Source organism: Phoenix dactylifera, unplaced genomic scaffold, assembly GCF_009389715.1.
Source record: "Phoenix dactylifera cultivar Barhee BC4 unplaced genomic scaffold, palm_55x_up_171113_PBpolish2nd_filt_p 001097F, whole genome shotgun sequence".
NCBI classification, from domain to species: domain Eukaryota; kingdom Viridiplantae; phylum Streptophyta; class Magnoliopsida; order Arecales; family Arecaceae; genus Phoenix; species Phoenix dactylifera.
Genome location: NW_024068443.1, coordinates 130,566 through 145,828, shown reverse-complemented (window position 1 = coordinate 145,828; position 15,263 = coordinate 130,566). Strand labels below are relative to the sequence as shown.

General features: G+C 42.7%; 3 protein-coding genes across 6 annotated transcripts; 2 read left to right on the top strand and 1 right to left on the bottom strand.

Moving 5' to 3' along the window:
- Window positions 1-217: 217 nt before the first annotated feature.
- On the bottom strand, window positions 218-9,742 carry LOC120107975 (protein argonaute 3-like). Of its 4 annotated transcripts, XR_005509541.1 has the most exons (3): window positions 9,424-9,742; window positions 6,656-9,182; window positions 652-1,716 (listed from the first exon to the last, which is right to left on the bottom strand). XR_005509541.1 is itself a non-coding variant. In XM_039121505.1 (2 exons), exons 1-2 carry the CDS (start codon window positions 9,488-9,490, stop codon window positions 306-308), a joined length of 357 nt encoding a protein of 118 aa, XP_038977433.1. In that variant the 5' UTR covers window positions 9,491-9,742; the 3' UTR covers window positions 218-305. The 4 variants fall into 4 exon arrangements, 1 of the variants encoding a protein (XP_038977433.1); XM_039121505.1 differs by lacking the exons at window positions 652-1,716; window positions 6,656-9,182 and adding an exon at window positions 218-595; XR_005509543.1 differs by lacking the exon at window positions 652-1,716 and having other exon boundaries at window positions 6,363-6,736.
- Window positions 1,714-4,693, top strand: LOC103723360 (protein argonaute 2-like). Its single transcript, XM_008814255.4, has one exon. It carries the CDS (start codon window positions 2,783-2,785, stop codon window positions 4,289-4,291), a length of 1,509 nt encoding a protein of 502 aa, XP_008812477.1. The 5' UTR covers window positions 1,714-2,782; the 3' UTR covers window positions 4,292-4,693.
- Window positions 9,743-11,691: 1,949 nt separating the features above from the next.
- LOC120107973 lies at window positions 11,692-13,023 on the top strand. The gene has a single exon (XM_039121500.1). It carries the CDS (start codon window positions 11,692-11,694, stop codon window positions 13,021-13,023), a length of 1,332 nt encoding a protein of 443 aa, XP_038977428.1.
- The last annotated feature ends 2,240 nt before the right edge of the window (window positions 13,024-15,263 follow it).

Below are 15,263 nucleotides of genomic sequence, written 5' to 3'. Positions count from 1 at the left end.
CGAATTATCACAAATAGAAAAATTGCAAGGTGTTATCATATAAGTACCTTGATTGGCAACTGATTGCCCACTTTTCTTAGGCCGGTTCGGATCGAGGGATGCAATGTAAAGAGGACAGTTCCTCTTCCAATGTCCTTGCTTCTTGCAGAAAAAGCACTCCTCCTTGCAGAAAAAGCACTCCTCCTTGCTTCTTCCTATTCCAAGTAGGAATCTCAGTCCTACTCCAACTAGGATTCCCAGTCCTAATCTAATTAGGACTCTAGGTATCCTATCTGAAGTAGGATTCTTGTTTCAAGTCCAATTAATTAATCCCCTTTGTTCCTGACTGAATTCTTATTGTAACTGACCAGAAAATGGTTGACAAGGAGGTTGACAATCTTGATATGTGATGACCCACCATGATCTGGCCTTCGCATAGGTATCCTTTTTCCAAGTTCGAGAGAAGTTGGTGGCTGTGGTGATCGTGATGATCCGCCATGATCAGGCCTCTGCATGGGAACCCTTTTACTGACATCAGGCAAAGATGGCGGTAAAGATGACGGTATTGCTTGTGACTGGGAAATTGTCAATGAACTAAGATCTGAAGCCAGAGACTCTGGAAAATTGAAGAATTATTAGGAGCTTTTAGAAACATGATCCAATATAGACAAATATTTTGCAAGATATTGCACAAAAATAGGCAATGCTTTCAGTTTGCTAAGTTAAGGACCAACTTTGTCATGTATTTCAAACTAGAATTATGGACGCATGGATGAACTATAATTATGACTATAACATGTAAAAAAAAAAAAATGACAAACTGCAAGAAGATTAGAAGAATAAGTGCATGAGTGGAACCCTCAACTGTTCACGCACCCAAAAAAAAGTTTATAATTTTCTTTTATGATAATGGTTAATATTTACAGTACTAGCATAATATTTGCATTAGATTATATATATATATATATACACACATTGCAACCCAAAAATATTATGTCTTACAGTAAGTGTGAAGGCTTCAAAAGATCATATAGTATTGTAAAAGCGAGATCACTAAATTAAAATCCCAAGAACTATGCTAACTGTTACTCATCGAGCTTGAACTCGGCGACCGGACCGCAGCGTCCTCGAAATGCGCCCCTCTGCAGCCTCGACTGCCCCATCTCGGATGCGGCGCCGCCATCGCCCGCCGTGGCGCATCATTGCGCTCACGGCCATCGCCGCCACGGCCATAATTCGCGGCGGGCGCCTGCCTATAGTATCCACCGCTGCCACTTCCCGGACCCTGCCGGGGACCGCTAGCCCCAACGCCATAATTTGGCGAGTTCAGCTGCCGGAATCCGGCGACATTGCCTTGATTAGGCCTGCGGCCTCTCCCTCTACCGCCACCGCGGCCGCCGCCACTACCAGCACCACCGCTCGCTCTCCCGGATTGGAAGTCCATCTATGAAAGGCCCGAGGAGTCCGACCACAAACAAAGGGAATGCAAGGTGGAGGACCTCAATTTATGGTGCGATGACTTGGACCGCAAGAATGGTTTCCTTAGAGACTAAGATAACTGGGTTGCTTCGCGGAATGTCCCGAGAAGACTCATGCAAAACATCATTTCTTGCTTAGCTTCTCCCATGAAGAGGAAAGAGATAATATTCAGCATGATGCGCACAGAAGATGGGCCTTGCAGGTATTGTTCTAAACCATCTTACTTGTTGCTTTAGTTTTGTTTCATTTCTTGCTTGCCTGTTGGAATACATCAGACTCTAATTAGCCATACTGAAGATCTAAGTTCAATTAATCAGAACTACTATAGCTTCATATAGCTTCAAATGAAGAGTAGACATTTTCAAGTTTTGTTTCATTTCTTGCTTGCCTGTTGGAATACATCAGCCTCTAATTAGCCATACTGAAGATCTAAGTTCAATTAATCAGAACTACTATAGCTTCATATAGCTTCAAATAAAGAGTAGACATTTTCAAGTTTTGTTTCATTTCTTGCTTGCCTGTTGGAATACATCAGACTCTAATTAGCCATACTGAAGATCTAAGACCAATTAATCAGAACTACTATAGCTTCATATAGCTTCAAATTAAGAGTAGACATTTTCAAGAATGTCTTGAGATATTGTGCATGTGTGCATGCATGCACAAGTGCCTAAAATGTGAAGAATGCATTGAATTGATATTAACCTCACAAATATAAAAAGTGAAAATGTTCTTAATTCTAGAGATATCATTCTATGTTAGTTCTGAAAGAATATCTAAATCTTCTTTGCTCTTATTAATATGCATGGGTTTTCCGTAATTTTGCTTCGGAAAACTATATTCCATGGTCCATGTTGTTCACCTTTGACAGTATACTTAATGGAAGGCATTTTCATCTTTTTAATTGATACAAGACAGAAGCAGATGCCTTTTCACCATAAACTAATCTAAAAGATAGAATCGGAAGAGTAATTTGTTACATAATTTGATAAAGCTATTTCATTCATGAGCTCAATCCTTTCTTCACCAGACATAATCAGATTCTATTTTTTATTTACTTTTAGAATGATTCTTCAGCCAATAATCCATAATTCGCTATTTCTTTGTATCTCAAGTTGCATGAATCCATACTTCTTAGGTTCCTCTTTATTCCCTTCTTGAGACCCATCTACCTAGATCTAACCTTCACTCTTGAGGCAACGTCTTTATCACTCAGTGGACGTGATCAAACATCCTTGACTCCATATTCCTCTCAAGATACTCTTTAAGGGGGAAAAAATCTCAAGTCCTCAAATAACATCTTTCTATTGAGAGGCATAGACCCATGTTGAAGCAGCTAGAACTTTTTACATCTTCCCATGGAGCAATTCTTCTTGTTGCATTTTGCAGTGGAGAAATCGCAAAGCAATTTGGTTTATCTGTTGCCAAGGAAATGACACAAGTGAGCGGCCGTGTCCTTGCTCGCCCTGATCTTAAACTCCGGGATGCCAGTGGCCAGATCTCCAAATTCAGCATCCAGAATAATGACTGCCAATGGAACCTTCTCAAGAACAAACTGCTAGAAGGCCAGAACCTACAAAATTGGGGAATTCTTGACTTCAGCGCACAACCATCACACTACAAGCAGCAAAGGCTCAACACCGGTGACTTCATCCATTACATCGTCAAACGATGCCGCAACCTTGGCATGCAGATGAACGACCAGCCTCTCTTCGTGCTCGACTCCAGAATGGCTGTTCTTTGGGACTATGATAAGCTTCTTGGAGAGCTTAACAAAGCAATTCATGCTGCTGGGGCACAGCAGTTGCAGCTTCTATTCTGCCCAATGTCAGACCGCCACCAGGGATACAAGTTACTCAAGCTGATCTCTGAGACACAGTTGGGGCTCATGACCCAGTGCCTCCTGAGCCACAACGCCAATAAAATGCAGGACCAGTACTTCGCCAACCTCGCTTTAAAGATGAATGGCAAGCTCGGTGGCACCAATGTGGAACTCTCCGATACCCTCCCACTAGTGAAAGACTCTCCCTTCATGTTTATTGGTGCTGATGTGAACCACCCCTCAAGCGGGAACACCACGAGCCCATCGATCGCAGCAGTTGTTGCCAACCTTGATTGCCCTGGGATAAGCCGCTATGCTACAAGGATCCGAGCTCAGCCCCACCGCACCGAGAGGATCATGGAGCTCATGGAGCTCGGCGAGATGTGTCGAGAGCTTGTTGAAGATTATGCTCGAGTCAATGGCATCAAGCCTCAGAAGATTGTATACTTTCGGGATGGTGTGAGCGATGGACAGTTTGATATGGTTCTCAATGAGGAGCTGAGAGATCTCGTGGCGGCGATTAAATCGGATGGCTACTCACCCACGATCACGGTGGTTGTCGCAAAGAAGAGGCACCGCACTCGCTTGTTTCCGAAGAGCGAACGTGAGCCATGCACTAGAAATGGCAATGTTCCTCCGGGCACTGTGGTTGACACAGCAATCATCGACCCAATGGCATTCGACTTCTATCTCATAAGCCATAATGGGATCCTGGGGACGAGCAAGCCGACACACTACTACGGGCTGCAGGATGACCATGGCTTCATGTCGGACGAGCTGCAGAAGCTTATATATAACCTATGCTTCACCTTTGCCCGGTGCACCAAGCCGGTCTCATTGGCACCACCGGTCTACTATGCCGATCTTGCTGCCTATCGCGGGCGTCTGTACTATGAGAGCATGCTGGAAGCATCATCATCTGCTTCATCCTTTCCTGCTCCCACTTCTTCAGGCCAAGGGGGTTTTCCCAAGCTGCATAAGAAAGTTGAGAAGAGGATGTTCTACCTTTGACATCTCTAACAGCTTGGGTTGAAGAGCTTGAGTTCATGTTCATACTTATGCTGAAAGGTTGCTAGTTTGCAATCTAAACAGAGCACAAGTATGGTTAGTGGGAACATCTTAGGAATAGGTGGAATGGGTAAATCTCAATCTCTCTCTCTCTCTCTCTCTCTCTCTCTCACACACACACACACACACACACACACACGGTTTGGAGAGAGGCAAGTAGTTATGTCAGGTTGATTAGAACTAGTCATGTGGACAAGGATGAAGTTCTATCAAAGCTATGTCTAGTAGAATGTCAGTGTATTATGGTGATGTATCTAGTAGAATGTCAGTGTATTATGGTGATGTATTTCTCAGACTTTTGGATTGGATTGTAGTAAAACAATTCTCTGGTTTTCTTTTGCTTTATCAGTTAATCTCCTCTTTTAAGCTCAACCGGGGCATAACAAAGCGCGTTTCTAGTGTTGCCTGTATCTGCTATATAGATTCCTCTGGTGTAAGATCTCGACATTTTATAACATTAAGTTAACTGATAATGAACAAAATAAGGGCTGGAAAAAGGAGTTGGTTTGATACCTTAAGTTCTAAGAAATGAAGATAGCCCTCAACAATAATTATGCATTCATGGAGAAGGTTTCTGCTCGTTCAACTATACTTCTGCATATAAGAAACTGCAATTTAACACCTTAGTGCTTGCTAAAATCTTTGTTTGTTCTCCTTATGCCTTCTTTTGTTAAGTATTCATGAAGGACTGGAAAACCTTGAGCTTCTTATCAGCGCACAGGACTCTTACATTTATTCCTAGCATGAATTGAAGTCTAGACAATCAAGGGCAGCCCTTTCATGAACCACAACCTAGACTAGATCTCAGAAAGAAGTACACAAGAATAAACAAATTCAGCGACAAGAAATGAACTTCCATTAACTGATAAGTAAATATGCTGCTGAATGACCGAAACTTGTTCTGATGTTCCAAAAAAAAGAACATATAGGAAGAAGTCAGAGTCACAGATAGTGTTGGGCAACGGGCCGGCCCGGCCCAGGCCCACCGGGCCAAAGGACTAAACGGGCCGTGCCAGGCACGGCCCGCTTCATAAGCGGGCCGTGCCTGGAAGCGGGCCGTGCCTGGCACGGCCCGCCTAGCACGGAATGCCAGCCCGGCCCGGCCCCAGGCCCGTCTATTGGCGGGCCGGGCCGGGCACGGCACGCCACGGGCCGTGCCAGGCACGGCCCGTAACGGGCGCAAACGGGCCGTGCCAGGCACGGCCCGCAACGGCTCGAAACGGGTCGTGCCTAGCACGGCCCGCAACGGCTCCAGACGGGCCGTGCCTGGCACGGCCCGTCTGGAGAGGGGGAGGAAAATAGCTGTTTCCAACGGCTATTTTCGTGAAAATGACCCTTTTACCCCTCCCAACAATCCAATAACGGCTGAATTGAGGGGTATTTTGGGAAAAAAAAATTGGGCTTCTATAAATAGCCCATTCCTCCCTCATTCTCACCACACCAAACCAACTATTCTCTCCTTCTCTACTGCTATTATTTCTCTCTTCTAAAGTGCTCTTCTAGCAATTTAATTTTTAGTTTGTTCAAGTGCTACACAAGAGGAGGTTCCTGTTGAGAAGAGAAGGTCGCTTCTGCTGAGAGCACAAGAGGAAGCTCGGAATCTCGGCTCTGCCTCTGCCCTCCGACCCTCTACTCAATTCCTCCTTGCGGTTAGTTTTTATTTTTTGAATTAATCATAGATATATCATCTTTTGAGGAAAGTCAGTTTGGCATTCCTCCTGTTTCTGAGGGAGAAGAAACTAATCCCCAACCCCATATTCCTAGTTCCTCTAGAACTGGTGAACCGAGTGAAGATCAAACCTCTTCTCGTAAGAGGACTAGTGCTGTATGGAATGAATTTGATAGAGTTATGGTTGATGGAGTCTGGAATGCTAGATGTAAAAAATGTGCCAAACTTTATAGTTGTAGTAGTAGTGGGGGAACAGGGTATTTAAAAAGACATCAAGAGAGTCATAGGATGCATGATTCTCATGCTCAAACTCAAAGTACCCTTAATATACAAGGGAGATTACTTGTAGGTAATTTTGCATATAATCATGAAAATCAAAGAAAAGCACTTGTAAAATGGATAGTTAAGGATGAATTACCTTTTAGTTTATGTGAATCTTTTAATTTTGAAGAATATGTTCAATTAAAGATGAAAAGAGTCATGTACAAGAGTCATGTACAAGTAATTTTGCCCTTTCCACAAGCCAACAATGGAAGTATATATTTTGTAAAGGAGATCCCTTGATTTTACATTAAGAATGAAGTGTACGCTTCTTCATGGAGGCATCAAAAGTATATATGAAGCTAGAGAACACTTACTTTCAAGGATAGTTTTCAAGCATCTGCACTTCATCTCCTTAATTATGGCTTCTAGAGATTGAGAACAGATGTTAAGAGCATCTGCAGCAAGCAAAGCGAAGATCTTTTGCAGTCCATGTCACTTTAGCGAGATCTTGCAGCGAGTTAATCATTTCTTTATTCAATGGGAAAGGCTTAGGGGGACATTCGGTAAAGGAGTCCAAACAAATAAATAGCAAATAAAGATATGATATGCATGGAGTAGTATATCTAAACCAATGATCAAGTAAAACAACCAAAGTATTGGGAAATAATTATGAATAAGCTATCTTTCACAAGTAATTATAGGTTTCAAACCAAGTTGTTGAACATTTATGAGAAGACATTCAATTGGGCAATGCATATTCCAGCTAACTCCAAAGACATAAGGTGTACAAGATCATAATCTGTACCCAATCCTCAACACTTGAAAGAAAGTAAATCACTAGGATACATTTCTCTCAACTTGCAAACATCTAGTAGTTAATAAGGCACAGGATAGAATATGAGGTACCACACTACTGACAGTAACTCAACATCATATAATTGGTGCAGGTATGTTTGTCAACAAAGTAGTTACAGAGCAAAGATTGCCTAATTGCATGGTGCAGGTTTTTATTTTTTTTTTCCTTTTCTTTTCTTTTTTGAATGAAAGGGAGATGATGAAATTTAATTCCAAGTCAAAAGAAATTAAATATCAACACAACAAAATCCAAGGAGTGTTCATAAAGTGAGCTATATGAAAGGCCGATGCTAACAAAGGGAATCTCTATCAAATCTGAAGTAAAATCAGGGGATTCTTTCTCTCATAACAGAGACATGGACTATTTCATTTTTTTGAAAGGCTATATAGCATGATTATTTTTGTGCAAACATGGGAGATAAATGGAAATTGCTGAAAGGAATTAAACTGGTAAACAGCTGATTTCCAACACATTTGAGGTGAGCTAGTGTAAATGACGAAAAAGTAATTTCACATCAATTACTTCTTTTAGGGAAAAAAAGGAGAGTATCAGCAATTGCATAACAATTGAGTGGGTATGATGAGGAAGTAAGACTAGTCACCTTTCCCTGTGTAAATGCATTTGTACACTTGCATATTTAGTGTGTGACCTAGGGTCGATGGAATCGTCCTAAACCGAATGGTTCCAGCCGTTCCGAGCCGTACCAACGGCTCACCGGTATGGTTCTGCCAACAAAAACGAAAATCGTTGCCAGAATCGGAGAAGGAGAAGGAAAAAGAGAACAAACGGGGGAGGGAGGCCGGCAGAGGGTGGTGGATGCCTGTGGAGGGCCGGTGGAGGCTGCAGGTTCAAAACAGGGGTCCGGCCACAGCCTTAAAAATTGTGATTTTTAAGTGGAGTTGGCAAATCACTTGCCGATTTTACTTAAAAATTGCAAAATTTTTAAGGCTGCAGCCGAACCCCTATTTCATTTAAAACAGGAGAACCGGCCGCGGCCTCGCCTCCCGCGGCCTCCACCAGCCCTCCGCCGACGTCCCTCCCTCTCCCTCCCTCTCTCCCCCTTCTCTCTCTCTTTTTCTCTCTCCCACGATCTATGTGCCCTCTCCTCTGTCAGTACAAGCCCGGCCCAGCACGGTGAAGGCCTGTACCGACTCGTGCCACCGGAGAATCGGTACAGTGCCTAGTACCGATACCGCCAACCACGGTGTGACTTATAAGTTTTGTTTCTCTTAAATGTTTATAATGGATTTAAAAATATAGATTATACAAGAGTTCGTTTGTGCATTTTTGTTGGAGTAGTGTCTTATGCGTGACCTGTATGATCGCCATAAGAACATTCATTTCCCCCATTTTCCCTCTCAAATTTTTGATTTTAACTTTGTATATGCCAGAGTGACATCTTTACTGCACAGACATCATGATTGTGTTTTCTCTGATTTTCCTTTCTTTCGCCTGATTTTAGCATTTGAGGTGCATGCAACATTAAGTTTTAGCATCCACATGCCAAACTTGGATAAATAATTTGCTGTGATGGGTGCTCTGCAGTGCCATGAAGTCATTGTAGCTGTTAGGGTTTATTTTGCTGAACATAAATATTATATCATAGAAGAAATAGGGAAAAGAAAAAAGAAAAAAAAAAAAAGAGAACTTTGAAGAAAAAAAAATCAAAAAAAAAAAAGCTTTTAAGATGGCATCACCTGAATGTCTAACAAAATTAAGCACTCATAGCGAAGCTAAGTGTGATAACCGTCCATGTTTCTAGAGGAATGGGGAGAGGCCATCACACCAAAGGGCGGGCGTTTGTAATCGCCTGATGGTGGGCGGTTACAACCGTCCACGTTCCCCAGCAATCGGTGGCTACAAGAAGCTCCGATCGATGAGGCTTTTCACCACCCTCCTTCCTCTGTTTCTTCTCCATTCTCCTTTTCTCACAACTCTCCTCGGTGGACAGGATCTGGCATTAGGCTTGCGTCGCCGGAACAAAGGGCTGCGTTGCCGGAGTAGGAGGCGGACGTTCTTCTTCAAAGCAGGTAACGCCCTTACTCCTAGATTATTCTTTGTAGATCTAATTTAGCAACTAAATCGCACACAAAAAAAAAAAGAAGGAAGATGGCAGCGGTCGCCGGCTGCGGTGGCCGCAAGCCACGGCGGCCGCAAGCCGCGGCGGCAAGAGAGGCCGTAAGCCGGCCGGGGAGCCGCCGGCTGCGGCTCGGGCCCTCCCCGAGCCAGATCTCCCGTCCGCGGGAGAAGAAGAAGAAGAAAAAAAAAAAAAAAAAAAGGACTTACCGGTGGTTGATCCGCAGCCGCAACCGCGGGCGCCGGCCTCGGCCACGGGCCGCGGGTCGTCGGCCATGGGATGCGGGTCGCCGGCAGCGAGACGCAGATGCGGCCGTGGGCCGCCGAAGCGGCCGTGGGCCACGGGCACGACCGCGGGCACGGCCGCGGGCGCGACCGTGGGCACCGCAGGCCGGCCGCTGGGCGCCGTCGGCCGCTACCCACTCCTCCCAAGCCGCCCGAGCTCGCCCTCCTCCCTCCACGGGAGAAGAAATGAGAAGAAAGGGGGAAAGAGGAGTCGGGAGAGGAGAAGAGGAGGAAGAAAAACAAAAAAAAAAAAAAAAGGAGAAGAAGGTTCGGGAAGGAAGAGGGAAGAAAAGAAAAAAAAAAGAAGGAAAGAAGAAAAAGAAAAAGAAAAAGAAAAGAAGAAAAAAAAAAAAAAAAAAAAAAAAAAAAAAAGGAGAGACCCTTAACGGGTCCGACCTAACGGGTCTGATTCGAGTTCGGGTCCGAACCTGTTAGGCCCAAATAAAAGAAAAGAAAAATGGGTTGAGCCAAATTTGATTCAATTCGAGCCCAATCAGATTGGACTAAGTTCGGACGAACCCAAACTATAAATTGGGTTAAATCCGAACCCAATTAAGCCCAATTGAGTTGGGTTTGAACCCAATTAAGCTGAGTTAATCTCAGCAGACCCAAATTGAATATGAATCAAGCCCAATTCAAAACCAGTTTAACCAAACTGAGACCAAATTGACTTTGGGCTGACCCTGACTCAAGCCTAAATGAGCCATATTGACCTTGGACCAAAATTAAACCTAATTGGACTTGAAATTGAGCCCAATAACCTAATCAAAAGACCAAATTGACCCAATAGGGCTAGATCCAATTAGGAACCGAGCCAATTCTTTAATTAAAGATCCAATTGACCTACGTGAACTCAATCTGGTTCTAAATCGAGGCCAAGGGCTCTAAATTAAGTAAATTGGACTTGAGTTCCAAGCAAGTAAATTCATGTTATGATAAATTAGAAAAATCATGAAAAGAATAATGTGATCCTTATGTGATTAATTTAGGTGATCAAGGATTCATTATCCGGACGTAAGAAATTGGAAAGCAAATTGCTGTAAGTAACCTTGGCACTGATCTTAAAGTTTTTAAATTACTATTTATTCATCATTATGAAAATGTATTTCTTTACGATATATTTTTCTCAAAATTAGGATCAAGTATATGATTGCATGTGATACATGAATTTGATTAAAGAGCATCCTTCATGAATATTTGATGATGTATGAGTTATGAAATTATGATTATGTTAGACTGCATGAAAAATGATATTTGAAGCATATTTATGTATTTTAAATTATATAATGCCATTTATCATTTTCAAACCTATTTATGATGATTATGATTTATGAAAAAAAAAGAATATGATTTATGAACTCTTAGATAGCTATGACCACCTCTAGAAATAGAGGCCAGTCGACACCCTGGAGTTAGCATCCAAAGAATAACAGGCCCTCTGCCAACGGGTTAAAGTTGGTAACGAATAACAGAATTAGTCGACTAAGATTAACAGGCCCTGTCACGGGATTATAGTGACCATAGCAGCACATCCGTCTGAGAGTATGTTTTCTAAAGTATGGATAAATGGCAATATTTTTATATGACTTGCATTATCATGATTATGAACTTTTATGGATAGAACATGCATTGCTTTATGACCTGATTTGTGTATATCATCTATAAAATGTTTTATTTTACATCAACTGTTGGCTTTTTAATCACTGCATTAGCATAATTGTACTTGATCCAATAAGATAGTACCTGGTTACTTACTGAGCTGTGTAGCTCATACCTTTTTATCTATTTTTTTCTTACAGATGATTAAGACCATTAGGAGCAGGGAGCTTGATGTTATTCAGAGTTGGGGTAATTGAAAATGTTATGTAATAATCAGATTTTAGAAGCTCTGTACTGTTCCAACTTCTTCACTAATGTTATGACATTAGTAAATGAAACTATTTATTTTTATTATGAAATTTTATGTGGCTTCGTGTTATTGTGTGCATAAGATAGCAATAGCACGGCCGTGTCATAATCCGGATTTGGGGCGTGACATTTAGTGGTATCAGAGCAATAGGTTTAATAAAGGGTAAAAAAAAAAGTTTTAGTAAGGGAAATGGGTAGTTAAGTCCCGTTAAATTAAATTCGGCATATTCAAAATAAAGAAAATTAGTTAATTGAATTATGCTAATATTTTTTTTATAGGTGAAAATGAGGAACAGAGAGAATGAAGTCTTGGCAAATATTGCAGCTCGGAGGAGAGGAGCAAGAGGGAGAGGAGTTGCCAGGCAGCCAGCCGAGCAAACTCCTAACCCAGCTGCCACCCAGGCCGATTTTGCAGGAGCAAGTCAGGTGATGACTCAGCTCCTTCAGATGCAGCAGCAAATGCAGCAACAGATGCAGCAGCAGATGCAACAACAGATGCAGATGCAGCAGCAGGTGCAGCAGCAGATGCAGATGCAGCAGCAGGTGCAGGCCACTGTCCGACCTGCACAGTCCATTGAGTCCTACTATGAGCGATTCCGTAGGCTCAACCCACCTATGTTTGACGGTGGAGCTGACCCTCTGATTGCTGAGACCTGGATTCGGGAGGTGGAGAAGATGTTCAAAGCCTTGCAATATCCTGAAGAAGTAAAGGTCAGATTGGCTATTTCTATGCTGAAGGGGAATGCAGAGTTCTGGTGGACGGCTATTGAAGCTGCACTCGAGGGTGAGGATAAGCTACTGACATGGGAGGAATTCAAGAAGATGTTTTATGAGCAGTATTTTCCTGAGTCAGTTAGAATATCTAAAAAAAAAGAGTTTTTATCTCTGAGGCAGACAGATGATATGACTGTGCTAGAATATGCCAACAAATTTACTAAGCTGGGTCGGTTTTGTCCTCAAATGATAGAGGTTGAGAGAAGCAAGGCTAACAGATTTGAGCAGGGCTTGAGGGACGACATTCGATCCCGGTTGTCAGTTCTGATTCTCACCAGCTATGGAGAGGTCCTGGAGAGAGCATTGAAGGTAGAAACAGATCTGAAGAAATCAGAGAAGGAAAGAGGTGAACAGAAAAGGCTCGAGATGTCAAAAAATCTGAGGAACCGGTCAAGGAACTTTGAAGGCCCTCCTAGCAAGAAGAAATTTAAAGCTTGTGATTACTGTGGTAAAATGCATACTGGTCCTTGCTTGAAGAGGATGGGAGCTTGTTTTATATGTGGGCAGCCAGGACACATAGCCAGAGATTGCCCAAACAAAAAGAAGGTTGAATCTGGACCTTCTAGACCAGCTGATCAGAAGCAGAAAGGAGCTGCACGGGTGTTCGCACTGACACGACAGGATGCTAGTGCCAGTGACAGTGTTGTGGCAGGTATGATTCCCATCAACTCTGTTGATGCTTCAGTACTATTTGATTCTGGCGCTACACATTCCTTTATATCCTCCAAGTTCTCTGCATCCTTGCACCTTATGCCTGATAAGTTAGATGAGCCTTTACTTGTTGCTACTCCTCTTAAGAAGACAGTAGTGGTTGATTCTGTTCATAAAAACTGCATAGTTTAGATAGAGGACAGAAAATTATTGGCTGACTTGGTACTGTTAGACATGTATGATTTTGATGTCCTTGGTATGAATTGGCTGTCTGAATATCATGCTCACATTGATTGTTTTGGCAAGAGGGTAGTGTTTCAGATACCTGGTGAACGGAAAATTTTCTATCAGGGTGATGCACCCACTATGAATCCCTCTTTGCACTTTATCTCTGCAATGAGTGCAAGGAAGGCCCTCAGAAAGGGATGTCAGGCTTATCTAGCTTGTGTGATAGACACAACAAAAGAAATAAGGCTAGAGGATATCCCTATTGTAAGAGAGTATCCAGAAGTGTTCCCTGATGATCTACCCGGATTACCTCCTGATCGAGAGATTGATTTTCGAATCGATCTCTTACCGGGTGTTGGACCTATCTCGAAGGCTCCTTATCGGATGGCCCCGGCAGAGTTGAGAGAGTTGAAGATCCAGCTACAGGAACTCCTAGAGAAGAAATTCATTCGCCCGAGTGTTTCACCGTGGGGAGCTCATGTACTATTTGTTAAGAAGAAGGATGGAAGTATGCGGCTGTGTATTGATTACCGAGAGTTGAACAAGGTGACAGTGAAAAACAAATACCCTCTGCCCCGGATTGATGATTTATTTGATCAGCTACAAGGTGCCCAAGTCTTCTCCAAGATAGATCTGCGATCTGGGTATCATCAATTGAAAATCCTAGCAGATGATGTGCCGAAGACTGCATTTCGAACCAGGTATGGGCACTATGAATTTTTAGTTATGCCATTTGGACTAACCAATGCGCCAGCTGCTTTTATGGATCTGATGAACAGGATCTTTAAGCAGTATTTGGATCAGTTTGTTATTATTTTCATTGATGATATACTGATCTATTCTAAGAGCAAAGAAGAACATGAAGATCACTTGAGAGTGGTATTACAGATTCTTCAGGAGAATAGATTATATGCCAAACTGAGCAAATGTGATTTCTGGCTGGATAGTATTGCATTTTTTGGTCATGTAATCTCAAAAGATGGGGTGTCAGTGGACCCAAAGAAAATAGAAGCAGTGGTGGATTGGCCTCGTCCTACAAATGTCACCGAAATCAGAAGTTTCTTGGGTTTGGCTGGTTATTATAGAAGATTTGTGGAAGGATTCTCTCGGATCGCTACTCCTTTGACTCGTCTGACCCAAAAACGAGCAAAGTTTGTATGGAGTGAAGATTGTGAGCAAAGTTTTCAAGAGTTAAAGCAAAGGCTGGTATCTGCTCCTATTCTTACTTTGCCAACCAGTACTGGGGGTTTTATCATTTATAGTGATGCCTCTAAGAAAGGATTAGGCTGTGTACTAATGCAGAATGATAAAGTAGTAGCCTATGCCTCTAGACAGCTGAAGCCATATGAGCAAAACTATCCGACACATGATTTGGAGTTGGCAGCAGTGGTTTTTGCTCTGAAGATTTGGCGACATTATCTATATGGTGAGCCTTGTGAGGTTTTTACTGATCACAAAAGCCTAAAGTATATATTTACTCAGAAGGAATTAAACATGAGGCAAAGAAGATGGCTTGAGCTACTAAAAGATTATGATCTAAGCATTAAATATCATCCAGAAAAGGCTAATGTTGTGGCAGATGCTCTCAGCAGGAAGTCAGCAGTGGGCTCCATATCTTTGCTTACCACTCAGAAGCAGATTTTGAAAGATTTTGAGATGATGCAGATCGATGTGATTACCAAGGATGCTGGGAGTATGTTGACTAGTTTGTTGGTGCAACCTACCTTGATAGAAAGAATAAAGACTGCTCAACAGACAGATGCACATTTGTGTCGGCTTAGAAATGATGTGGAGAGAGGGTTACGACCCGAACTCCGAATCCACCCGGATGGTACTCTGCGTTTTGGCTGTAGATTATGTGTGCCCAAGGATGCTGATCTAAAAAGAGAGATTCTGGAGGAAGCTCATCAATCTCGTTTCTCTATTCATCCCGGCAGCACTAAAATGTATAGAGATTTACGAGAACATTTCTGGTGGAATGGCATGAAGAGAGAAATAGCAGGATTTGTAGCTCGGTGCTTGGTATGTCAGCAAGTAAAGGCTGAGCATCAGAGGCCAGCTGGTTTGCTAGAACCACTAGAGATTCCAGAGTGGAAATGGGAGCACATTACTATGGATTTTGTCATTGGGCTTCCGAGGACAGTAAGGAGGAATGATGCAGTATGGGTGATTGTTGATCGCCTCACGAAGTCAGCTCACTTTTT